This window comes from Anopheles marshallii, chromosome X (assembly GCF_943734725.1).
Source record: "Anopheles marshallii chromosome X, idAnoMarsDA_429_01, whole genome shotgun sequence".
In the NCBI taxonomy this organism is placed as follows: domain Eukaryota; kingdom Metazoa; phylum Arthropoda; class Insecta; order Diptera; family Culicidae; genus Anopheles; species Anopheles marshallii.
Genome location: NC_071325.1, coordinates 6,779,140 through 6,805,244, shown reverse-complemented (window position 1 = coordinate 6,805,244; position 26,105 = coordinate 6,779,140). Strand labels below are relative to the sequence as shown.

Below are 26,105 nucleotides of genomic sequence, written 5' to 3'. Positions count from 1 at the left end.
AGTCACCCATTTAGGCAGAAGGGATGCAACAAAAAAAATGTGCAAAACCATACAGAAAGGACTACAACAACAGCAAACAGGGGCCGGCAAATATCAAAGGGCCGCGAACAGCGGCACATAGGAGATGTTTCTGTATACATTAGTGTGTGTGCGTGTGTAAAAATGAAACCGAACTCGAAACAGGTAGTTGAAGCGATGTAGTCGGACGTACATACAAATGGCGAACAAAAAGGTCGGGACGCGGGAGAGAGAAAGATAAACAGAAACCACGCAACACACACACACACACACACAAATACAGAAAAAGTGTTGTACACTTAGATTCGCACGCTTTTTATATTAAAAAGCGTTTGCGTATCCGTAGCATTGCCCGTACGGTGGCACGATGGTTGTTGTTATAATGTTGATATCAAACTTACTTTAGACAATTCGGGGGTTTTCAGACAGCAAATTGGCAGTGAACAACGGTGAAACACCGTGCGCGGCAAATAGTGAGACTGTAGCCAGGTTGAAACACTAGCCGCTTAAGGCCAAGTCGAACTACAGCGGCCGTAACACTTTATGCAAAGCAAGCGCCATTACACTGGAAATGGTCCCTGTCTACGGTGTACAGCTGTGTTTCACCAATCGTCCCGCCTCCCCCCCCCCCCCCCCCCCCCCTCCCTGATTGCTGGTTAGTGTTTGCCGATCGTTGTAGTTGGCTTCCGCTCCTGCCGGGTGGGGTTTTGAGCCATTTGTTAGATTGTAAGGTGATAGCCATCGGCAACCGGTCTAGTCTTGGAAGGCAGACTTGTAACGCTTCCCCGAGCGGAGCGTGCTGCTCGGTTTACTGGGCCGAAACCCGCAGAAAGCATGTTGGCCGCAAAAGCAAAACCAACGAGAAAACCGCGCCTACCGCGTACGCAGTTACAGTTAATCCCAATTTACGGTGCCATGTTCGGAGGCGCCAGCTGTCAAACACCGCTGCTACTATTGTTAGTAATACTGCGCTACAACTACTGCTACTATCAGCATACCGTTACTCCTACCGTCACTGGGGTGTGGGTGTAAATCGACGTAGTTCCGACGCCGAACGACACAGGGTGGGTGGAGTAGTATCATCTACAAGCACCTTCCGCACCACCACCGACACAGTTGGAACAACACACTCGGGAGTGAATGAGGGGAAATGAAAAAGGGGGAGGAAGATTTACCGACGCAGAAGCAGGGGGTTAGATGTAGTCGTGCAGGTACTTCTAGTAAAGTAAACCAAAGCAGGAACCAAAGATATACTGTCACCCTAGCCGCCAGTATATACCAGCCATATCAGGTACTATCAAACTTAGCCCAGACTTTGAGAACTAATCCGTGTGCGACTGTCCACTTGTAAAGCCGCATACGCATATAATAGACCGTGCACGGGATTTTGTATGCGAGAGATAGATAGGATGCGCCTCAATGTCTAGATCCCGAACGCGCGAGCAATGAAACTCCATAGCACAACCACTTACACAAATACACAACCACACGGCGACTACTCGTATTGCGTTACAGCATCATCACACCGATCTCTTAGTACACCTTCAATGCTTCGATGAGCTGTGCGCGTGAGTGTGACTCGCTCGCGGCAGAGAGACTTCATACTTACGCCAATGTCTAAACTCTCCCTCCCCCCCCCCCCCTTCCCCCCTCCCCGCGCGCGCGCAGCGACAAGTGATCTTAAAAGAGATATACACACAGAAAGAGAGAGAAAAGGAGAGATATATGGGAGCGAGCACTTAAACTATCTTGTAAAAAAAAAAACCAACAAAAAAAAAAGAAAACAAAAGGGACGAGACTGAGAGAGCAAATGCATGACTACTGATAGAACTAGCGCAAACAACAACAACAAAAAAAAAAGAAACAAAACTAAAAATATACTTATATTGCATCGCAACAAACGAGCTGTAGCTTACTACGCCTATCTTTCCACCAAACCTATTCCGCTCTACTGAACAGTGCTGAACGAACGCGGTACGGTTCCATCATATCGTTTTCATCTGTTACGTTCCACTACTTTTTAGTTAGCTAAGTTAACTCACCGCCCTCTTCTGTACTATACGCGTCACCTAGAACAACATTCCAAACGAAACTCTCACTAACATTCACATCCACCAACAGCAGCGGCCACGGAACGGGTGATGTGTTTTGTTTCGGGGGCAAGGCACTGCTGTTTCCTAGCAGCGCCATCTAGCGGAAAAAAACACTCCACTCGACGGTTTACGCTGTTTCGTTGAGTTCTAGGTGCAGCTTCATGGGCGGATCTGGCCGGTCTTTACCGCTACGACTGCTCAACAGGTGGAGTGCCATCGAAGGCACGCACACAGCGACAGCAAAAATCCTCCCAGTGCTCGCATTTCACCTCACAGTAACAGCATGAATTTAACCACATTTCTTTACGAATTTAAGCAACCAACACCGCACTACTAACCCGGAATGGGCCCGAATGGGCCGCAATACGAAACGAACCGAAATGAAACCATTTGGCTCTTCCTGTTTTGCTTTCACTCTGTTACCATGCTTACATCTGACACTTGTCTTTTCTTTTGTTTTTGTTTTTTGTTTTACTGTTATTCAGCTGTACCGTAATGACAGGTTCGAGTGCTACTAAAGCTACTACACCTACTCTAACTAACTGCCACCATGCGTTCGTTTTCTGTTTCAATTAACAAGCATTCATCTGCAAAACTGGTCATGTTTCTTGATTCTAGCTCACCGTTTGTATGTTTTTCTTTCTCTTTCTCTCAATTACCATTTATCTCTCTCGCTCTTAGCTCTTCTGCTCAATTTCTTGGCTCCGTTTATTCAAGTAACTAATTTTTCTTCTTCTACTACTAATACTACTAATACCGTTTTGTTTTGGCACTGTTTTCTTCCGTATTCTCCGTATTTTTCTACCGCAATGGTCATGTTACCGGTTTTGCTTCTCGCCTTATTATTCCTTTTACTTCTCTCTTACCTGGAATTCCCAAACTCCAACCCGTATCAACACTCCAAATCAACATTGCAGTGTCGTTCTACTAACAGTGTTCTCTTTTTCGCCTTGATACTGCCGGAATACCCTGCCGCCGTCTGGTGCGCTCCGTTCCGGTCCACTCTTCTGTCTCGTTTTTTTTTTTTTTAATTTTTCTTTCCTCCGCCCACAATCTACCCACGCAGGTTTGTCCGAGACAAGCGAGATTTTCTAAAACCATACTCTCTTGCTAGCGAGTGGCCACCTGTCACCTTACTGTCACCGGAGTTGATGACACGTGACGGTAGCGCGAGCAACCCTTCCACCCGACACAATCGGAGCACTGTGGGCCCAAAAATATTGCAATTCAAATGTAAAACCAAGAAAGCAGCAAAACTGAAGCGTATTGCTGGCGTGTGACACATTATACACCAATCGAACTGCTTGACAGCCGATTGGCTAACTAATCAAAGAAAAACACACACATACACAAAAACACCTTTCGCCTTTGCGAACCAAGTTTTACTACCACAATATTACGAATCGATTAGTACTATATATATATACACACACATATTTGCTAGTGCGGCCCCAACGAAGGCAAACGAACGGTGCGCACCAATTTTCAACCTCTACTTCATTCACTATTCACTTTGAACTTATTCTAAAACGGATACCGATCCTGAAAGCTTTACTTATACACGTAAAAAAAAAACAAAACGAAAATAAAAACATGAACCGAAAAAAAACAGTAGTGTGTAGCCCTGCCAATTCTACGCCGCGCAACCACTAGTACAGCAGCGCCACAACACTGGAGAAAAGCAATAAAGTGATGAATACTACTTAACGCGTTTACAAACTCGGGGAGTTACGAGGGTTTGACACCAAATATCGGCACGATCAGCGCCGGATCACTGGACGGAAGGGCACGGTAAGATGGCGGCACGACCCTGTAGCACAAGGTAACTGAGGTAACGAGCCCGCCATTAGCTGCGGTAAACTTTTACAACCCCCAATACAAATAATGTGTAAAAGGTTCCCAGAAGGGTGCAAGGGTGTGTGTGTGTGGTAAAGGAAACGACAGCACAAGATCGACACCATATCTTACTTTTTTTTTTGCGGATGAGAACAAACAGCCAATGAAGAAGCGAAAACAAAGTTAGTTGGGTTATTACGTTGAAACCGATTGGTAAAAGTGTGTTGTCATTGGGTCTTTTCCTTCATTGCGTCTTGTATTAGTTTTATCCGCCTAGAAGTATGCAATCACTCGAACGCCCATTGGCAGCATGCTTTTGGTAAATGATTTGAAAGAAACAAATTGCATACTGCCAGGAGCGGATATGACAAATGCAATTATAATTAGCTCAGCGGAATGCACTTTTACACCCTTTCAATCAAAATTGATTGCCTTTAAAAAAAAATATTTTATTTGTTTATATTATTTAGGTTGAATCGGACATATATTATATTGTATATTCTTTTATTGCGTTTTATTCAAACGCGTTATTGGTTGTAAATTTCATGTATATTTTCTTGAATTATTTGTGATTGTATTGGTTTACACTTAAAACGATTGCCAACCCAATTATCACTCCGTATCTCTCTCACATTCTGTGTATATCTCTCTGTCGCACACTTAAAAAAACGAAAATCGCTCCTATTCTGTCTGTAAACCATTCCATCCCCATCAATTACCGAACATATAATTGTTTAACAGTACAAACATCTCTAATATAACCATTTCCTATGACATTGTCCGAGCAGTTTTATGTACAACCTTAAAACAATTTACTTGTTTTTAACTTATTCCCTTCAAATTCGTTCTGCTTGCTTCAACCGAGTGAGTTGCGGTGCGGATATACAAAATCCTGATCATTTCAAGCAGAAAAACGCCATAAAAAAAACTACATATTGCAAAGGGTTTTAGTGAAGGCAAACAGAACAGCACTAGCGACAGAAAATCAATACACATTAAGGCACCGCAAAACAGAAGCATTACTTGCTAAACAGATATACTTCCCTATATTTTCCGGACTCCGGATAGAAGTCGAAGGGCAAGTAAATTAAAAGGGGAAAGAAAAGGTAATGCTGGTGATGAAATTAGTAAGGAATAAATAAAAAAATAATTCGAATATTTACATTAATGATTCGCAACAATCGACCGTTGATACTGGTTAGTTTGAATCGTGTTTTTAATTTTTTAACGGTTTTTTTTTCTGTTGTGTTATTTACATGATGATAATAAACATACGATGGATTTGATTGTGATGGATTGTATTTCACACATCTTAAAAAAAGTAAAGGTAATTCTTATGGATTAACAAACCAAAAATAAAGTGGTTTAAATTTCAATTCGATATTTAAAATTTAAAAAAAAATCCCATGTGCACATGCGAACATACAATGAGCATGTAAAATAATCCCAGCCTTCATTTGACAGCCAGGTGGAGAAGTGAACCCATTGGTTTATACGCATGACAGCGATGCGGCGCTGGCTGTCAAATGCCAAGATTTGCCCGAATGCTGGATTACACCAGACAAAAAGAGCAAGAAACCGTTACACGGTATGTCTGTCTCGTTTTCACGTTCGCTGAACCTCGCACCTGTTCTCCAGCAGTATGTTCAAAACGACAAAAAAGCACACCGAAACGAAAACAGTATCAACATTAAACGCTGCCAGTGAAATATTTTAATGAATTTCATGTCTATTTGATACCGTTTTTGATGAAATTGGATTGTCTAGAATACAGTTTAAACAGTGCAATCGTTCCTTTAAAATCAAAATTACCAGTTCAGCTATTATTAAGCGAAAAACGGTAAGCAACAGCACGGAACACGATGTGCGAAGGAACGAATAATAACAAGATTTGGTATAATTTTTTTTAGCATCTATTGAAGTTAGTTTATGAAAATGTTTCCTTCCTATGAAAGAGAAGCGATAAAATCGCTTCAACGCCAATAGGTAAGTTTGCGAAAGCTCTGTGGCGAGAAGTTTTAATCTATTAATCTGTTTTATTTTGGGTTTGTTTTAGTTTTCCAAATATTCTTTGAAAGTCAGCAGCTTCGGCGAAAGCGTTGCGTACCGGTAATAGTTTCGTTAAAAACCGCCGAGTTACGATTATAGGTAAGCTAAACATCCGTGCAACTAAACATAAAAACGGGGCAACCCACTTTGTTTAGTATGAAAAAATAGAACAGTTGAACGCAACGCTGTTCCTCGTTCTATTGGTTTCTATGTTACATTACCGCAATGCCGGTACGGTTCCGGAGCAGTACTCGCACTATCACGTTCTTCTAATGACACGAGAAGACTAATTGAAGCTGTTTCCTTTCTAGCGGACTCACCATGGCAAATACGAAAAGCGACGGAAAAATCGGCGTTATCATGGCCCGAAATCTTAGCTACGGCTTGGACGACACAATGGCTACACGACAGGAAAGTATGGTCAACAATGAGTTTTGTTCGGATGTGACGTTCATCGTTGGCGCTAGCAAAAAGCGCATCTACGCACACAAGTTGTTCCTGGTGATGGCGTCCGAATACTTCTACGTGATGTTCTTCGGCAACTTTGTCGAAGCAAACCGGCACGAGGTGACGCTCGAGGACGTCGATCCGGACGTGTTTCTTGTGATACTGCGCTACATCTACTGCCGAAAGGTGGATATCACGTTCGACAACCTGCGCGACATATTCGACTGCTCGCAGAAGTACATGCTGACGGATTTGCATCAGCAGCTTGGGTGCTTTCTGCGGGACCAGGTCGAGGAGTCGACGGCCCTGTCGATCTTTAACATCAACCGCTACTACGGCTACCCGACGGTAGACGAATCCTGCCTGGAGCTGATCCGCAACAATCCGCTGTACTATTTCAATCACGTCGATTTCGCTACAACTCACCGGGAATCCCTTTTTAAGATATTCTCCTCGTGGGCGATTAACTGCACTGACGATCAGCTAAGCAGCGCGCTCGATATATGGGAGGAGGCAAACCGGGAGGAGGACACGCAGGATCTGCGTATGATCGTGAAGCTGAACAAGCGGTATCACAACTGTCTGAAGCTGATCGTGTTCGGTCAGAACATGACGGACGTGTTTGTGGAACCGGCCGACGATCTCAAGCTGGGCGTCATGTCGGATATGCCGCTGTCCCTGTACGGGCTCGGCGTGTACCTGCTGTCCAAGGCGAACGTCATATCGGTCGAGTTGAAAATCTACGAGGAGGACACGGAAATCAGCTCGGATGTGTTCGAGTGTCCGAACCCGTGCATTAGCACGGTGCACGTGGCGGATCTGTTCTTCGAGGAGGTCGTCCTGATGCCGCGTAAGAACTACCGCATTTCGATCAACATGTCGCCACCGTGCAAGCAGGTGTTGCTGCGCGAACCGCGTACCTATCACGAAAAGATTCGGCTCGTTATACTCTGCCCACCGGGCGACCGTAAACCGATCGGGATAGCGCACGTCTACTGCAACGAGCGCAGCCGTGAGCCGAAGAAAAAATGAATAGCGTGCGAGGGGGTGTGAGTGCGTACGATGTGAGTTTCGTATTATATGCGAGAAGCTGTGTTGGAAATTGTGCATTTTGTAGGATATTACTTGTTTTTTTTTCTGTTTGTTTATCCCCCCTACCCACTTCCAGCTGTAAGTTACTTTTGTGACATTCAGTGTTTCTATCGTGAGCTTATTTCATGAGAATATAAAACGAGTTACTTTGTACCGCTGTAGAATGGTGGGCTTTTTCGACCAAAGAAGCGAATTTTTCATTTCTTGTGAATTAATTTGAAGTAGACAAAAGAAGATTTGGACTTGCAGATAAAATAAGAACTCATATCCGTGGTGAACGAAGGCGAGTCTAAGAAAGTCAGCTTTGTCATGAAATAACCATAGACCGAAAGCAGACATAGACTCGTGTAGGAAGTAGTAGGATGGTGTATTTTTTTTACTTAGACGCATACCAATGGAACACAAAGCGTCCGATCGCTTTTTAATTCGCCACTATTTCTTTGGTGGCGTCGGTAAGCCACTGGAAGGCATCTGGGTCGTCCTGCTGCAACAGTAGCGGCCCGACCTCGTCCAGCACCCGCCGATGGTACGCATTGAGCTGTGCAATTTCGGTCGCGGACAGTAGCGTCAGATCGATCAGCCGCTGCTGGATCGGTACGAGCGTGTTCGTGTAGAACGTGAGCGCACCGCGTCCGTTAAAATCGTACGGTACGGACGCTTTCACCACCTGCACAATGTCCTCGATGCGTACGCCGAACTCACCCGGCTGGTAGTAGCCGGGCTCGTTGGACGAGAACATGTTCTCCACCACGCCCTGATTGCTCGGCGACGCGCTGTTGGAGACGAACGACGGTGGATACTCGTGCACGCCGAGAAACGACCCAATACCGTGGCCGGTACCGTGACCGTAGTCAAGCCCAACGTCCCACAGCGCTTTGCGCGCGAGCACATCGAACACGGTGCCGGACGCGCGCACCGGAAAGACGGCGGTGCCGAGGCTGAGGAAACCCTTCAGCACGCGGGTGAAACATTCGCGCTGGAAGTCGGTCGGTTCGCCGAGATGGACCGAGCGCGTGACGTCCGTCGTGCCGTCGAGATATTGACCGCCGGAATCGATCAGATAGATGCCGTCCCGGGTGATCGGTAGGTCCGTCTCCTCGCTCGGGCTGTAATGGACGATCGCACCGTTCGGCCCGAACGCGCTGATGGCGGTGAAGCTCAGCTCGACGAACATGTCCTGCACGCTGCGGAACTCGTGCAGCTTCGCCGCACCGGACAGCTCCGTCACGTTGCCACTGTCGACCGTCCGCTCCAGCCAGTGGAGGTAGCGTACCACCGCCGCACCGTCCCGGATGTGGGCCCTCCGCATGCCGGTCGCTTCGACCGGGTTCTTGACCGCCTTCAGCTTCGCCACCACGCTGTACAGCTGGATGCGCTGGTCGGCCGGGATGGCGGCGTACAGTGCCTGGCTGCAGGCGGTGGACACTATCAGCCGGTTGCCGCCCCGCACGTACTCCTCAATCCCGGCGAGGATGTCCCGGTAGTCCCGCACATCCACCACGATACCCTCCGCCCTCAGGTGGTCCCGAATCGTGTCGTTGATGCGGTCCGGATTGGTGAACAGATGCAGATTGCCGTGCGACACGATCGCGTACGCGAAGAACACGGGATTGTACAGGATGTCGGAACCGCGGAGATTCAGCAACCCTGTCCCGAAAGGAAAGGATGAGGTATTTAGGTGAAAGCATCACTCGTCAGGAGTCCCTGCTGGCAAACGTTCCTTACATGCTATCTCGTCCAGCGCACTGATGACGATCGCGTTCGCACTGTTCTCCTGCAGGATGACCCGCAGGGCCTGCACCTTCTCGGACGCACGCTGCCCGGTGTAGGTGAGCGCCAGCGGGCGCAAATCTTCCGACGTTTGCGGCGGCCGATTGTTCCACACGATGTCGACCAGGTTGCGCTCGAGCGTGATCAGTCGGTAGCCGTGTTGGGCAAGTACCGCGCCCAGCCGCTCGTACTCCGTCGACGCGATCAGAAACGGATCGGTACCGACCTGGGCGCCCGGCGACAGGTTGCTCAGCAGCCACTCGTCCCGCGTCGGTACACCGGCGAGACCTTCCCGCATCAGCGTCCAGTACGTCGGGTCGATCTCGCTCTCCGCCTGCAGATGGTAGCGCGAGTCCGTCCAGAAGGCGGCCTTGCTGAGCGTTATAATCGCCGTACCGGCCGACCCGGTAAAGTTGGTCACGTACTGGTACCGGCGGTCGTGCAGCGAGATGTACTCACTCTGCGGAGAGATGGAAACACCAATTATACTACGTGTATGGGGAGCGTTCGTTTGCAGCGCTAACGTTACATTGTGGGCGTCGACCGACGGTATGATGTATGCCTCGATCGAGTAGTCCTGCATCAGACTCCGTATCTCCGTCAGTATGACATCCATCGTCTTCGGTGTCGTATCCTCCATCAGATCGTCATCTTTGTTCAGTGCCCTTAAACGAGGAAGAAGTTCAGGGGGGGGGAGGGTTGGTTCCCCATTAGAGATGGGAGAAAAATTAGCATCAATCAGATAATATCATGCCCTACGCAAAGGCATCCTCAAGGGCTTAATGTCGTCCTCTGTAAGCCACCTCCTGTTACACCTCGTGTGAGCTCTCTTGCGGGTTTGTTATCATCCGACTAAGTGAGCGCAATAAAGTGACAGCAATTGAAGCAGATAAGTACGCAGAAAACAATAGCAACCTTACGTCAAACGCTGAGAGATACAGCTTCGACGTTGTCTAATCGAGACGCTGTATGCGAGGAGGAGAGAGAGAGAGAGTGATTGCTCCCTTGGAGTGATACGCGTTTTGAATACTGCTGCTAATCTGCCGATAGTCACGGTATCGGTCCGTACCGCTGCTTATCTCTCGGTGTACAGCCTCTTCGACCACCTTAGGGTCGCTGATCGATGGGCGAACAATATGGAAGATAAGCTCTTGCGCTGCCGAGTTGCTCTCGGTGGAGTCGACCGGTTAAAGGGGATTACACTGCCCGGTGACACTCTTTCACCGAGCAATTTCACCAAGGTGAAATTCCAGCCCACACAGTCCGCAATGCCGCTCACCTGCCGAGTGCGACACCACCGCCAACGACCAGTACGAGCAGGGCCGACACACCGACCAGGTAGCGTTTCGTGTGCTTCATCGTCCGCCACCGTGCCGCCGGCTGCTGGTTGATCGTGCGGGTTGCCGATGTTTCGCCGCTGTCCGCTATTTTGAGATCGATTGCGATTGGGCGCGCGCGCGCGTACCACTTTCACTCCACCGGGAACCCCGAAACCTGGTGTGCCAAAACAGCAGCCGCAAACGGGGGCGCGCGTTTGTACCGGACCGCGTGCGAAACAGAACTGCTTATCGAATCCGAAACCCAAGTGCTCACGGTTGTCCGTCGGTCGCACACTGGTCGGCGGTGGCCCCGATCGTAATTGTGAGTGACGGTCCGCGCTGCTAATGGAGGTCATTTGGTGTATGTGTGGAGTTTTTTTTGTTGTGTGTTCTCCTTCGGTTGGGCTTCCACCTACGATAGCGAGTGACCGGTGCGGCGCGTAGTGGTGAGGGAGACAAAAATAGGGACCGCTCGCGCTCGTAAAGCGCTCGTTGGAATTTGTAATCCTGTCCAGAGGTATGGTGATGGTAGTGCGAATACGCTACTACACGCGGTTGCTAACCTTGACGCTCGGACCTCCGAGCCATGCGGGAGTTGGGTTCCTTCACCCGACCTATCGTTAGCATCGATTATGTGCTATAATGTGCCGCACCACCACACAAACAGTCCGACTGCTCAAGACGCGTCCCACCACCGGCTGGTTAGTGTTAGTAGGTCAGGAAGAGGACGTAAAAGCGGGACCCTCACAAACGCTCCGTGCGGGCGGAACTCGTCAGGCACGCAAACCCCACGAACCGGGCGTTCGAAAATAGGCTACGGTCAGCTAGCCACAAGGGTCAAACGGACGCCCTGACGGGTGTCACACACCACCCAGCAGTACAACGTTGTTGATGGGGAAGGTATGCAAATGAAGCTCGAACCTCCCCCCGCTTGTGTGAGCAAAGTTGTAGTAAAAAAGTAGCACGAGCAGGTGAAATAATGTACCAACAAAAAACGCAGAAGACTCGCCTTTGTACACCTCCATCAAGCCCAAAGTCGATAACGAATTTGCGGTGTTGGCTTAAGGGGTGGTAAATATTTAACTCCACATCATATCCGGTCCGGTGCGGTTGGGCAAGTCAGCTCTGAGAAGCTCTCCATGACCTATTATCAGGTCCTGGAAGCTGCGGTTCAACTAATTAGGTGCGTGTGTGCTTGTGACGTTTCGCTGGCGAATAATACAAGAAAGACTCTACCACCAACTTCACTTTGACATCTCGTGTCAAGCTAACATTTCGTCCACGTGGCATAATGAGGTATAGGTCAAATTTTGAAGGTCTTTCCCCCCGGGTACCAGAAGAAGCGGTACATGCGCCGTCCATTGTCGCGAGTAACTGTCGTACCGGTGGGCTATTCTTGAGTGAGAAACTCAGATTTCCTATGCCACAAGCCCGAGTGGCACTGGGCCAGGTACCTGGGGCAGAGATCGTAAATCACACGCCCTTCCGGTTGATGTGGGCAGAGCTTTCAAGCATATTTGCCCTAGAACACCTATAGGGGTACCTTTCGCTATCACAGGTGATGGACGTGATTTGTTCTACATTGTTGTATATAAGGCTACTCCATCAGTTATCAACAATAGCTCACTACATATTTTCAAACAGATTGGCAGGTCTAACACTTAAGACACGTCACTGTCTTTCAGCAGACTAGACAGTGAGGTTGGGATATGTTTTCCAATAAGACACAGAGAAACTATCTAGATGTCGGGGCCATTTTGGTAGAATCTTCGGAGATGATGCTAGGAAATAGGAAGTAACCTTCGAAGAGATATGTATAATGCAATATACCAACTCCTGTTGCAGAACTACTGGTGATCTAATGATATAAGTTCGACGTTGTTTGGAATGCAGTCTTTTTGGACATTTACGAATAACCGAAGATGTCCAAGAGTTCTTTTACTAGGCAATCTTGATTGGAACTACCAAGGCTAATGCCAGATGCATCTCTTCAATAGTACCATCCAGCCTCAAGGTGGAATTGGACTGTAGATGATATCACACTTTGCGTATCTCAAGAAAGGTCACAACAGTCTACTACAGTTACGTAGACTTCCAAGGCTTCCCAGTCATAAGATATCTTAATTTATTGGACATCAAAACAGAGATCAGAGTAAGCCACAGGATATCTATTGCGACAGCAGAAAAGCCACCATTGGAACACAGGTGAGGAACTCCACACTTCTTTGTATGATGTCTGGAAATTATAAAGCCAGATTATACAGAGTTCCTGAGGAGTTCCTAAATGAGTTCCTTAATCTCCGATAACTATGAACTTGTAATGTACCAGTTAACTATTCTGATGTAATGATGTGACAATTCCAATTCTGATGTGATGTATTGGAGAAGATTACAAAGAGCCAACTTGGAAGATGGAGATCTTGGAAGACAGTGGCTTTAAATTTCGAGGTGATGAAAGGAATTGATATCACAACTTTAGGAATTCTTCTTCAGGGATTTTTGAGAACTGTGGCCGCTATTAACCCGTACCTGGACAGTCTATGCTGGCATCAAGATTAGCTCCACCACATCACTGATTCCACTGAAGTTATTAAAGCATTGAGCTGTACGAAACAAAAGATCAATGGCAGTATCGTCACCGAAAACCCACGCCCATCCCTAATTATACCTTATCCCATTATAAACCACCATATTTATGCTGTCATGAATCAATTGAGCGCCGCTATTTGTGTGCGAATGGTCACTTTTTCCACGGCACTGATTGTTAATTTGAAATTTATTACCACCCTCATCTGTCTGTGTTTATCGAGAATCAGTTCCCGCGCAACCACCCGTCCACCCGTCCGTATGCAAGGTCAAAAAAAAAAGCCCAGCATAGGTTGCCTCGAAAGCTCAATAAACAATTGTGCAAATGGTGGGATACAGGCTCAAGCACAAACAGCACATTAATGGCACGTTTCGCAGCATCCACGAACGCGGTGCCACGGGTTTTATGCACACGTACACGGTCGCCCCTGACATCGGCCAACAAATTGGTACGAAGTCAATAAATTTTCCACAACCGAACGCATCCCACCGTGCGGCTTGCATGAAGTCAATTTAAATACGCCCGATTGCATTTGTCTCCACACTTGAAGCGCCTCCTCCTCCGCTGGTTAAATTACAACGTTTTCACCGGTCGGTGATGCCGCCGGTTGCGAACACATTCGTGTAATGTATCAAAAATTGAAACATATTTGTGCGTCGCATGTGCACAACGCAGGAAGGAAGGCAGAACGGGTTAATGAAATTTCATGTTATACCGTCCGTTTCGTTTGTTGACTTTTGGCTGCAATTAAATAGGTGAAACTCTCGTATACTTTGTTACTGTTACTATGACTGTTGCCAACCGTCACTTTACTAACAATAACTAGTTTAATAACGCTCACTGTTGGGCAAAATATCAACGAAAATAACAAAATAACATTTTATAAACAACGATATTTCAGTAAATGAGAATTATTAGATGATGTAGAATCTATTGTGTTATCAACTCTCTTATATTAAAACTGCGTAGTAGTTCAACACTGTCATAACATTGTAAGAGGTTCGTTTCCTGAGGCTCAGAAAACAAACCTTCTAGATACCATCCCCATTATGGGAGATTCAGGTTCGAACCTAAACATAGAAACTCCCTCCCAAGGATTATTGTTGATCTATTTGTCTAGTTCATTCCTCCACAGCCCCAGTAGCAACTCTCCTTATTCCTTGCCTTTCTTAACTTTGGAACTATTTTATATTACGTTTCTTGGGTGCAGGAACTTCATCCTTCCTAAGAACTAAACAAACTTTAGCATACTTCAGGTAAAATGAAGTTTACTTTGTGCTAGCTACATGTCTGTGACCGTTTTGCACACCGTATTGCCTACATTTAGGCGAACCCAAATTTCTCCAGTGGTGGCCATTGTGCCCTGCAGGCTTTCAATACACATTCTCTATATGTTTCCAACCATTTGTACTGTTTTCTAGCCCGACTGCCTCCAACGAGTGTGATGCATTTTTTTGGCGCCTAACTTTATACAATTCGCATAGCACACGAGCTACTTAAGCTCGCATAAGCACTTCCCTTTCGCCATCTGTTCGACAAAGTACACCTGAATAGCCGCTGCCACGTAAAGATTACGCATCACTATTTTTATACATTCAATAATATTCCGTCACGTACGGTGGACAAAATGAATGAACAATAAAATATATCTTTCCCAATCCTTTTTACGTAATGTTCGTCGCACACAAATAATGGCTACAGAGATAGATGAAAGGAAATATTAACCATAAATCATCATCGTGCATAGGAAAGTTGGTCGTCGCAAAAGAACCACCAAGAACGAATGTAATTTCCATTTTCATGCAATCGGTAGAGAGAACAAACCAATCCGGTATCAATGCAGCCAGAACCGGTTCTGCTCCGAGGAGGGGTCATTGGAGATCGCGCTGTCACCGTCACATCTCGTTCGCTCTCTCAACATGTCCCGCATAGAAGCGACATTATTGGCTTCCACCGAATATCCTCGCTCACTCGCTTTCCCCAATCCACACCGCCGCTCTGCTCATGCCCGGCACGGTTACTATGCGCGCTCGTATGGCATCAATTATTATGTTCATGATTTTTTGATTTGCTGCTCATGGTTCCGTTCCGTTGCTGCCATCCGGACGGCAATAAAACACATCGCAGCATCGCAGTGAAGATCCGGACGACGCGTATGTAATCAATGTTCCGCGCAGCAGCTGGACTGTACCGGACTGGGTTGGATGTCCAATAGGGAAATTAAACCGAAAAATATTGTTCCAAAAATCATTCCTTTTTTTGGTACAAAATGGAATAAAAATGGAACCTTCATCGAAAATAAATCTTTGAAATTTGTTTTTATTAAGGTACTCATTATTGTCTCCCTTGAAGCTATTTTAGGCGAGAAAAATGCATCACGTTGAACGTAAAGAAGCGGGTGTATCATTTTTGTCGTCTTTTCCATTTTACTGGCGAGCGTTTGGTGGGGTTTCGCCCGAAACCTGCTCAATGAAGTTGCAGTAAAATTAATATCAGTTCATCGGTTTTAATTAACACGAATGCTCTACGAGCGCACGAGGACAGTAATTAATGTTGTACGATGAAAAGCTCCAGAAAAGCAAGCGCCATCGAGTCTTTTATTTCCACCATTTGATGAAATATGCATGAATGTAATGAATACACACAGCAATGCTGCACGTTCTGTCAAGGATGCACATTTTATTACAAATTATTTCCTTTTTTTTATTTTGTACTGTGAATAGCCTCCTGTTTTGTTAGCTTATTTTCATTACTACTCAAAATTATCAATTACTGTATGGAAATGATTTTTCTTTTGAAATCATCTTCAATGACATACAAACAGGGGTTAAAGGTGAACACTAGGAGGCAATGGAAGACCAATCGATGTTTTCTTGCACTAGCATCAAATATTTAGCTGCTTCGTGTCGGTTACCGGACTTGCTCACAAACGGCACAAGATGGCGTTGGTATTGTGTAATGCACGTGCACTCAAATCATAATTTTCTTGTGACACAATCGGTTTGTATGGCGTATTTTCATAATAAAATTGTTTGTAACATATTCAGTGCCTGAAAGTATGCAATTGGTTTAAGATGTTTTCTTTCATTTGCTTGTTGATGTGATTTTTTCCTTTTTGGGAAGTTTGTGGTTTAATGTCTGTTGACTATCTTGATTACAGCTTTGTACAAAATTTCACACAATCAAGAATTACTATTCCGGTTTGTGAATGCTTAAAGATCAAAAGCGACAGCGGTACAAAGAAAACGAAATAGAAAAATGATGGATTAATATGGAAATGTTCCGGTGACTTCCAATCTGTCAAATAAAACACTTTTCTTTAGGTTCTTAGCAATGTTGCGCTTGAATTATATACCTTTACGTTCTTACGCATCTATGAATTGCAACCTTTAAGGCGTAGTAAGTATAGAACGAATACAAAAATTGCATACCTTGAGGCGCTTAAGAATCACTAACTGAAATTGCATACTGTACGGCGTTTAATCACCGGACGAAAAAAAACATAGCATACATTTAGTCGACTTAGGATTCAAAGCGAAAATTGCATACCTCTGGGCGGTTAACCAACCGGTGTAGAAGTGTATACTTTTAGGCGCCTAATCATACAGCGAAGATTGCGTGAGCAGAATGAAAGCGATGACACTACATTTGTCACCATTCAAATTCATCATCTGTCATGTTATGCTCCGGGTAGCAACAAATACAAACTGCACAGAACGCTGCCCAAAACCATCCATCATTCAGTTTTATACGATTGTAACTGATTGCCCACCACTGTTGGACGTTGAACGTACGAACAGTGGAATACCGGCTGCACTGGCACCGGCCATCAAACAGCGATTAGATGTGGAAGCGATAGTGCTTTCGTATGGATGGGCAGGTGCAACCAACAAAAGAAAACAACTCGCACACATTATCAGCCAGCCGTTCGCCGTGCTTATGAATGAAGCAATCTGTTCGTATCACACCGAAAACGGAACTGATGCGACTCAGCGTGAAAAAGACTATAGAACGAAGCGCCTGAAACCGCTGCCGAAACAGCCCGAACCCGTTTGCCGAACAGCGGTACGGTTCGGGTGCTGTCCCGAATGGCCCGACTAGCTGGCCAGATCGGTTTGACAGTTCGCGGTGGCGGGAAATGATACCGGACCAGCCCACTGGCAGTGTGCCGTGGGTAACGTTGGCGTGCAGTTCGAGCAGCGTGCGGCTCCCGGGTGGTTCGTGTACTAGCTCGCATCGAGATGCAAACATTCGCACTCGGACGCGCTGTTTACGGTTGGTGATTTGTTCGTCCGGTGCTGTTCGTCGTGCAGTTGACCGTTGGGGAATTGTGCGAGTTCACCACGTGTGTCCATGCTGTCAACAAGTGGCTGTAAGCGTGTTGTTTTGGGGTGACTTTACACTGTGATCGGTTTACGGTGGATGGTGTGCGATCGGTAGCCGATCGACGACGGTCTATGCGTGTTACACAATCAAACCCAATCCGTTTTGCGAACATTTCAATCAACCTCCAACGATACAGGAGTCAGTGTTTGGTGAGGTAAGTTAGGAAGACTCGGGCTGGTAGAGTTTACCAAGGAAGTGTCCGCCGTTGCACAAAGTGGAAAGAGTTCATTCTAAACGAAAAAGAACATACAGATAGTTCTTCGCACGACCTCAACCTTTCAGTGCGAGTGTAGCACTCGTTTGTCACTGTCGACCTTACACATTCACCGAATCTCGTACGTACCTTCCCGCACTTGCGACCACCAGGTCCAGCTGTCTATCGCTTCAAACACTCCGAACCGCCTGAGTACAAGCGATGAACAGAAACGAGGGAAAAAAGCGAATAATTCCAGCTGAGAAACTTTATCTTATCGCTTATTGCTTGCTTCTGCTGCCAGCAAACCGTCACACTAGCAACTAGCGAACTGACCGAGGGAAACAGGGGTCAACTATGATGTCAGTCACCATATGTGCCCGAACCACGGTGACGTGATGTTTGTTGTTGGGGGTAGCAACAAGAGCAAAGACCAAGGAAATAAAAACACCAGGACGGGTGGAAAACATTCAGGAACTTTTCATCACCGAACCGGTGCAATGTTGCCAGTACATACCATCGGGTCGGAAGGTGGTCGGCCTAGCAAAACCCCCCGGAAGTAACGCACAAAACCGGAACGGACAAGTATGTCAATATCGGTGGTCTCGCAGACAAATAGCAATAGTGTGGAATGGTTTTTTCGCCGGCCAAAAAACCTTACCCGTTTTGCTCGCATTGCCCGACCGTGGGCGTAGAGTTCGAGGCGAAAACCATCGGGCACTGGATTTAGACTGTCTGCAGCATTCCCGGGCGGTGGTTTACAGCATTTCAAACCCTGCGCCAACCATCGGCACTCTCTGGGTTTGTTTATTTCCGCGAACCTCCGCCCTGCCATCCCCTAAAAAAGGGGTTGAGAAATTAAATGTCCATCTAAAATGGGGATAAAAGTTGCCCACCGGTGACAGTGACCTGGAGTTATTGGTTACGGTTCGCGTGCTGTCTGCCACTAAGCAACCACAAACGCATCCCCGTCATGGAACAGGGGTGATCTTCCGGTCTTCCGGCATCGAAAGTATCCATCGGGATCGGTGAAAGCGTTTTTTTTTCTCGTGAAACAGACCCAATTAATGTGCCATTTTCGAGAGGAACAACATAATCGCAAGCAAAAACTGAAAGGGGATGCAAGAACGAAACAGCAATGAGCTCTATAAGGAGTGCTTCCTGACTGCATCGATTTCGCTAGCACCTCAAAGTTACGCCCTAAAGTTTCTCCCCCGATAGCAGGAAACAGATAGCGATCGATGGGTTCCGTATTAAAAAAAAAAGAAAACTTCACTTCTGCCTCAATAACGTTTCCCGTTTTATTTCCCATCGCCGCCCACAAGTTCGAACTACAATCGATCGGGCTTTGAAAGCAAAGTTTTCCGCTTGCTTCAAGGCTAGATAGTTTTCCACTCGCATCGCGCACTTGTGCAAAGAGATGTGAACTTAAAACATTTAAAATTGTTGAAGGCAGACAAAGAAAACCCAGAAGAAAAATACTTTCTAATGGAAACCCATTTTTCCTGCGCAAAGCGTAGTCAAGCAGGGTGAAATGATTAATCATTTGTTTAATCTAATAACATAGGGTTCCTAAAGAGAAAGTGTGATAAAACAAAACATACCGGAAACAAGATGAAATGTAAAAAAAAAACAATAACGAAAAAAAAGCCGGTAATAACAAAACTGAGAAAAGGGTCACATCAGAAAATTTAGAGAAGGCAGCAGAGGAGACAACGGGTGTGTGTCGTGGGAGATGCAGAAATTAAGAAATAATACTTTTCTCTGTGCCAAGGGCAATGAAAACGGATCCCGGAGGAATATCATTATACCGAGGTCGACATTTACGAAGCGTAACGCGGGTTGCCGCCCGTCAGGCGTAACCGTTTTCTTTCGTCCAGCCGCAACGCGTATCGACGAGCAGACCAGTGATTCTTCCGTGAAGGGTCCCAGACCGTATCCCGTGCATGGGTGGTCTTATGTACGCGTTGGGTTGGGGCTTCGCGTACCAGACGTGCACCACGAAGCATGACAAAATTGAAATGTCGCATTCGTGGTACGGGTAATATAGCACTCATTTTTTTTTTGTTTGGTCGCAAAATGGTTGATGCGCCCCATCGTTCAATCTCGATTGTATTATCCGATGATCGATCTCGTTGCCGGCGGGCTGGTACGCGCAGGATGAGCACCCAATAAGGAGCGCCCAGACAGTGTCGGGTTGGTGGAGACACCGCGCCACTAATCATGGCACTGCGAGCAACAACATTGACCCCCGGCAAAACTGAGCACCCGTGGGCATCCCCCGGCACGGTGGCATTAAGATGGTCGAGGTCACCCGACCCGCCCACATCAACATCAAGGGTCGGGCCGTACGGCACGAAAAACCAACCGTGGGACGTTCGAACGAGAAGGTGATGATTTTTATTGTTATGATGATGCTGCGTCGACGGAGCACCGTCCCTCGATGGTGTGCTCAGTACATGGCCGCATTTTGTTGTTGTCGGCGAACTTCTTTCGGTCTTCATACTTCGGCATCGCTGGGTGGCCAGTGGGCATAGTAAATTACCTTCTTATGAATGCTTGCCAAGTAACACTTGCTGATAAACAACTTTATTGCATTACAAGCGATCCGCAACTGTATCAACAAAGTGCACACCCACGAGATGTTGAGAGTGAAAAAAATGAAACAAATTGATGGAATAGTTAGAAAGACTATGCTAATTATTACACTGTTCCTTTTATGAATTACATCACTACAAAGCAATGTTAGTTTAGTGCGACAATTGTAAGAAAAAAAAAGAATTATTCGATGGAGACGCCCAGTACTTCAACGACAAAGAAATGGAGACGCCTAGTGCTTTGTGTGATTTTTTTGGAAAATTTTGCGTTCCATCATTCTTTTACTACTGGAACTTTCAACCACACTTTCGTTCGCTTTCGCCTACTTTACTGCTCCGCTTTACACTTTTGGCCACTTTGCATGCAAAACAATAATTAAATAAATTCAGTTAGCGGACCGTTATCGTTAATCTGTTCCGCATCTATCTGCGTGCCGAAATTGATTTCTTAATGGATAACATAAAGCTCTTTTGGCTTAATTTATATCATGAGGAGCCACTACAGAACAAAGACCATTTGCGCCCGCAAAGCATCGCCATTGTGCGGGGTGGAGCACACTACGGCAGTGGCATTCATTCCGTTCTGCCCATTTTGTTAGAAGTGGTTGCTTTGTGTGAATGTGTGTTTCAAGAAATATATTCTTTTATTTTTAAAAACACCACGCTACCCAAAAACCCTCCTGCTTACCGTGATTTTAACCTGCCGTTTTTCTCTCTTTTTCGCCCATTTTCCACAGGAACGTGCCGACCGAACGCACCGTTGCGGACGCCCGGATAGTGAAAATGGAGAAAGCGGTCACAGCCGAAAGGAATGCAAATTGAATAAAACGATATCGACGGATAAGGAGGCGACCGGTTTTTCGCGCTACGAGTCAATGGTTTCCGCCGAGGGGGCGGGGAGGGTGTGACGGGCAGTGGTGAAGGGTGAAGGGCGAACGTAGACGTACGGGGTGTTGAGGAAACAAAGCCTAAAATGGACCAAACGGGGGTGCTGCAGTCGGCCCAGGATCAAGCATCAGGTGTATGGCAGCCATTTTAGAGTAGCAAAACCACCCCCCAACCCCCCACTTTTGGTGGGGTGAACGGCAGGGAAAACAAAATCGAACGCTCACATTAGCTTCCTTTTCGGTCCTTCAAAGCCGGAATAAGCGCCTTCCGGTGCTGCGCACCATCCACAACACTGTGGCCTGTGGTTCGGTTCGATTTGTGTGCGGTATTGCTCAAACTGTAATTTGAAGAATTCCCTGTTTTTTTTTGCACCCTTGAGTGGGTTCTCGTTTCATTTTTTTTTTCTTTCTTTATTTTGGGATTTGGTTTCAAACTACCGAAAAAAGGGTTGCGAGATTGGTCGTAGAGGAAGAGAAAGAATTTCGTAAAAACGCTGAACACCACAACACCTAGACGAAGAGCCAACCACAACCCAATGATTGCAAACGAATCGATAACCACCAAATGACGTAGAAAGGCTAGATTTTGTTGCTTCAGCGAAAGAGACACAAAATAGACTGGATTGGAAACACGCAAAAAAAAACCATAGCAGAGGACGATAAAAATCAAACACTATCGGGGTTAAGCCACTCTACCATACACCGCGAAGGAGTTGCTCTGGCTGTGTGTGTGTGTGTTTGTGTAGCTGTGCTACGCGAAAGTACCGCTAAATCGCGTGTGATCGCGCGATTGGTCTGCTCATCAGTTTGTAACGTAAACAAAAAAAAAACAGCAAAGACACACCTGCAGCCGTGGCGAAACGGTACAGCACCGATCGTGTGTGTACGATAGCGCTAGGCGCTTCGCGTTCGTGCAAGGGTGATTAATACCCTGCTCGCCTCCCGGGTCACTATACCCCATCATCAACAACGCCAACGAGGGACGCGACAAACAAACCGAAACGAAAGCGAAAACCAAAACAGCGAAAACAATACAAACCGCGCGTGACAACATGGGTGTCAATTCGTCGTCCCGACAGGATGCGAGCTTTCTGTCGGATGAAGACGGTAAGTACTGGCCGGTTCGCTCCCGGATGCTTCCGAACCGACGAACAATTTAAAGAGGCTAGTCGCCATTTTTCTTTTTGTTGTTGGGATCCTTTCCTTCATTTTCTTTCGCGTGTGAAGCACGCTTAACACATACTTTTTCCTGTTTTCGTTTTTTTTTTTTTGGTTGAAGATTATAAAAGAATCCCAAACACAGCACGGTAAATACTCATTCCCACACCCGAGAGCGTCTGAAGTAATTACGATAAGCGTATCATCTGCTTCCCTCGCTTACGCTCACAATGGTTTGGTGAAATCACTACGAACGCGAGCTTTAAGAGCACCGGAAGACGTGCAAGAATGTCCTGAAATTCTTTCGGTTTAGCACACTTACGCTCCCCGACGGACTGGGTGGTGTGCTGCCGGGTGGAAGGTCCTTGTTAACATGATGAAAGTGGCTGGTTGGAAAGGTTCGCTAGCAGTTTTATTTTTGTGGAGATCATTTTATTGCTTACTCAAAGTATGCGTTATATTTAAAAACGATATTTGACAGTCGCATTGCATACCTTTAGGGGCACTAAGATAATACGGATATTTCGCACTATACGTGTGCTAATGCTTCACTATCGAAAATAAAAATGTAGAAAGAGCTTCAAATGTTTGTAGGAGCTTGATTAGATTTTTTTATAACTGATATACCTCGATTGCGAGCAAACCCACTAGGAAACTTTCTGTATATTTGTGTGTTTGGCTCCTCATGCGCTCTGTACACGCTGTGTCTTTCTATCAACATTTTCCAATTCCATCGGTCCAATTCCAACCGTAGCTCAAAAAGACGATGGAATTTTGCGATTTCAGCACATGTAACCTGTATTGTGCAAAACACCCAAGCGTACGAAGACATCCCGACACACTCGATGACAAAGAGCGCACGTAAACTCTTCTAATTAATGGCTTCACTGCCGAAAGCCTACCGATTGGGGGGACTGGCATAAAATTGGTGGGTGTTCCGATTTTCGCAACGCTACACGTACATTATAAAAAGCAAACCTTCGCCTCAAGGTCAAAGTATATCCGAGTCAAAGGCTAACAACACCCGGCATCAGCCGGTATTGCTTTCGCCTTGAGGTGAAGTGATGCTGGAAATAGTACGAAAAAAAAAACCCCAACAACAAAATCCTCCCTCGGCACAAAATGGCATCTTCTTATTTCCAACGGGGCCACGGACGGGGAACCGTAAACATCAACAAGCAATTATTTGTTTCCTGACATTGCATCTCACACGACCCATCTCACAGCAGCTGCCTCCGGGGAAGATCCCATAACTGACAGAGCATCACTTCGATCTTTACTACGGTGCTACGGTTCGATATTTTGGGAACTGTTCTGATGGTGTATCTGCTCAAACGTACCGAGAGCAGTCAGACAATCGGGGTTTCGATCCGATTCTAGCAGATAAAGCCCTTTGCAAATAAAAGCCCGCCGTCAGCGGTGCAGCAAATCTCCGCGTACAGCGTACGGGAGGAAAAAGCAAGAAATGATTATGCTTTTAATGGTAATTAAATCCCATCTAGAGCGGGGTGCCGAACCGGCATGCACTTGGTGGCAACCGGCGAGACGGATGTATTATTCGGTAATGAGCCATTTTAATGAAGCTTACCCGGTTTGCAACCGCCGGGGTCAATAGCGGGGATTTTCGATACTTTCGTGTTTCGCTTTCGACGTTTTCGCAATCATTCGCGAACCCGTTGCATGGAGGGATGTTATTTTTAGTGCTGAGGGATGGCAGACAGATATGGCTAGCGTCTTGGTAGATTGAGAAACACGTAATAACGAGCACGAAAACAGGGAAAACCTGGAAATATTTGGTTGATTTCATGAGCTTTTTGAGACGTTTTTAAAAATTATATGGAAAATCTCTATAAATAGCAATGTGACAACAATTCAACCATGTTAAATTCACTTTACAAGTTGTTTTTATAAACAAAACTCAATTTTACCATTGAAATTATTTATTTTAACAATAAACTGTTTGATTAAACTATAAAAACTCACAATGCTTTCTTGTTGAAGATGATATGCACTACGGTTGCATACCCGCTAGGCGCAATCATCATTTATAATAAGAAGATAATAATCGTTTAAAGATATTGAAAAAACATTGAGACCCTTCTTAAACATGGTTGAGATCGTCTAAATATAGAAACATTATTACGAATATGTGAGCAGCGTTCATTTTGAAACAAAAAATCATATTAATAATCGCAATAAAGCATTAAAGTACATCAAGTCAACGTTTGTTAGATAACTTTATGAGTTGCTCTCAGAAACAAAATTCAATTTTACCATAAAATCAATTAACGCTTATCACAAACTAATAATAAATTTAAAAACTAAATAACACTTCATGATTACAGATATTAAACATTGGTATTGCATACCTGCTAGGCGCTGATATCATCAATATAACTGATTGTAACAAAAGGGATATTTCAAACAATTTTTTCATCTTCTTGTTAAAGATAATAAGTAAGGAAATTGCATACCTTCTAGGCGCAACTACAACTGTATGTAACGAAGGAGGATGATTTCCTACGGGAACCCTGTTTTGCGTAATGGTACACGAACAACATTTTGGTTGTTAGATTCCTAGTATTGATGGGATATGCTGGTGACAGCAAACCAAAACCGCTCCAGACAGATTCATTCGCATTCTTACCATTTTGGCCGTACTGCTTCCCATCACGCTTACCTACGTTCATGTAGCGCCGCTCGTCATATTTTCGGGACGCCGCACAGGCTCCAGAAAACCGGACCATCGAAGTAGGACATTCCTGCAGGTCCTGGGTACGAGTACGGTACGAGCGACGAGAAAGACGTACAACAAAAGCGAACCACAAAACAGGATTATAAACTCATTAAAATCTTGAACCCACTCGTCCTTTTCACCACACCGGGGTGGCATTCCTTTCTCCTGCTGTCTTCCTCTTTTCACTCTCTCTCTCTTTCTCCCTTTTGTCGTCGCCAACTTCCGATCGATCCTGGTCGCGGCGAGGGGATGGTGCGACTGGTACATTATTAAAATATGATACCGTACACACGCAACCCCTATAATTCCCTGTTTTCCCCCCAACCAATGCTGCCAGTCTCACACCCGCCCGTCTGTGAAGACGTTGGGACCCCTCTCTGCCAGATGGCGCATTTTGGAGGTTCGTTAAAAACGGCTAAACTCCTTACATTTCGTTCCGATTCTTATTATTTCGGGAGTTGATTAGTTTTGGGTGCCAAACAGAAAACGCATTGACGATTGCAGTGCACGTTCCCTGATGCTGAAAGGATTTCTCTACGCTCTGCCTTTGCGTTCAGCGTACGTGTGCGCGCTAGTGCGTGTGTATCATATTCTCATCCCCACCCGCATTTTGGGCTGGAACGCACACACACGAGAGTGACACCGTTCGCTAACGCCCGACAACATTCTTCGGACGTGCCCGGCGTACACAAGCAAAACCCAAACCAAACGCCGGTGCGATGCATACGTAAATTAAAATTGCCCACTTACACGCACCACTTGCCCGGTAGCAATGGTAGACGTCTTTTGCGGACGTTTCCAAACCAGCCGCCGCTCCAACCGGCAGCGGACGTGATTTGCGGTCGGCTTTCGCCGTCGCATACTGCGTGTCAGGTATGGACGTGGAATACGAAAACAAAACGCCCTGCATGACATTATCGGTCGGTGTCGTTTTTT

The 26,105-nt window shown here is 46.0% G+C and overlaps 3 protein-coding genes across 3 annotated transcripts in view; 2 read left to right on the top strand and 1 right to left on the bottom strand.

Annotated features, from left to right (window-relative positions):
* Positions 1–6,317: 6,317 nt before the first annotated feature.
* Positions 6,318–7,475, top strand: LOC128713074 (kelch-like protein 41). Its single transcript, XM_053807941.1, has one exon. It carries the CDS (start codon positions 6,318–6,320, stop codon positions 7,473–7,475), a length of 1,158 nt encoding a protein of 385 aa, XP_053663916.1.
* A 481-nt stretch (positions 7,476–7,956) lies between these two features.
* LOC128712481 (xaa-Pro aminopeptidase ApepP-like) lies at positions 7,957–10,664 on the bottom strand. The gene is made up of 4 exons (XM_053807375.1): positions 10,585–10,664; positions 9,835–9,970; positions 9,261–9,765; positions 7,957–9,182 (listed from the first exon to the last, which is right to left on the bottom strand). Exons 1-4 carry the CDS (start codon positions 10,662–10,664, stop codon positions 7,957–7,959), a joined length of 1,947 nt encoding a protein of 648 aa, XP_053663350.1.
* Positions 10,665–22,326: 11,662 nt separating this feature from the next.
* LOC128707097 (serine/threonine-protein kinase 32A) overlaps positions 22,327–26,105 on the top strand; it is a 52,213-nt gene continuing 48,434 nt past the window's right edge. The window contains exon 1 of the mRNA XM_053802047.1: positions 22,327–22,381. Within this exon, the coding sequence (XP_053658022.1) occupies positions 22,327–22,381 (55 nt within the window). The remainder of the gene's footprint in view (positions 22,382–26,105) is intronic.

Excerpts from the sequence above, each read along its gene's own strand:
- LOC128712481 (XM_053807375.1), bottom strand. The coding sequence starts at position 10,664 with ATGAAGCACACGAAACGCTACCTGGTCGGTGTGTCGGCCCTGCTCGTA. Across the intron at positions 9,766-9,834 it reads CGTCGGTCGACGCCCACAAT|AGTGAGTACATCTCGCTGCA; the intron begins GTAACGTTAGCG and ends ATCTCTCCGCAG. Across the intron at positions 9,183-9,260 it reads TGCGCTGGACGAGATAGCAT|GGTTGCTGAATCTCCGCGGT; the intron begins GTAAGGAACGTT and ends CTTTCGGGACAG.
- LOC128713074 (XM_053807941.1), top strand. The coding sequence starts at position 6,318 with ATGGCAAATACGAAAAGCGACGGAAAAATCGGCGTTATCATGGCCCGA.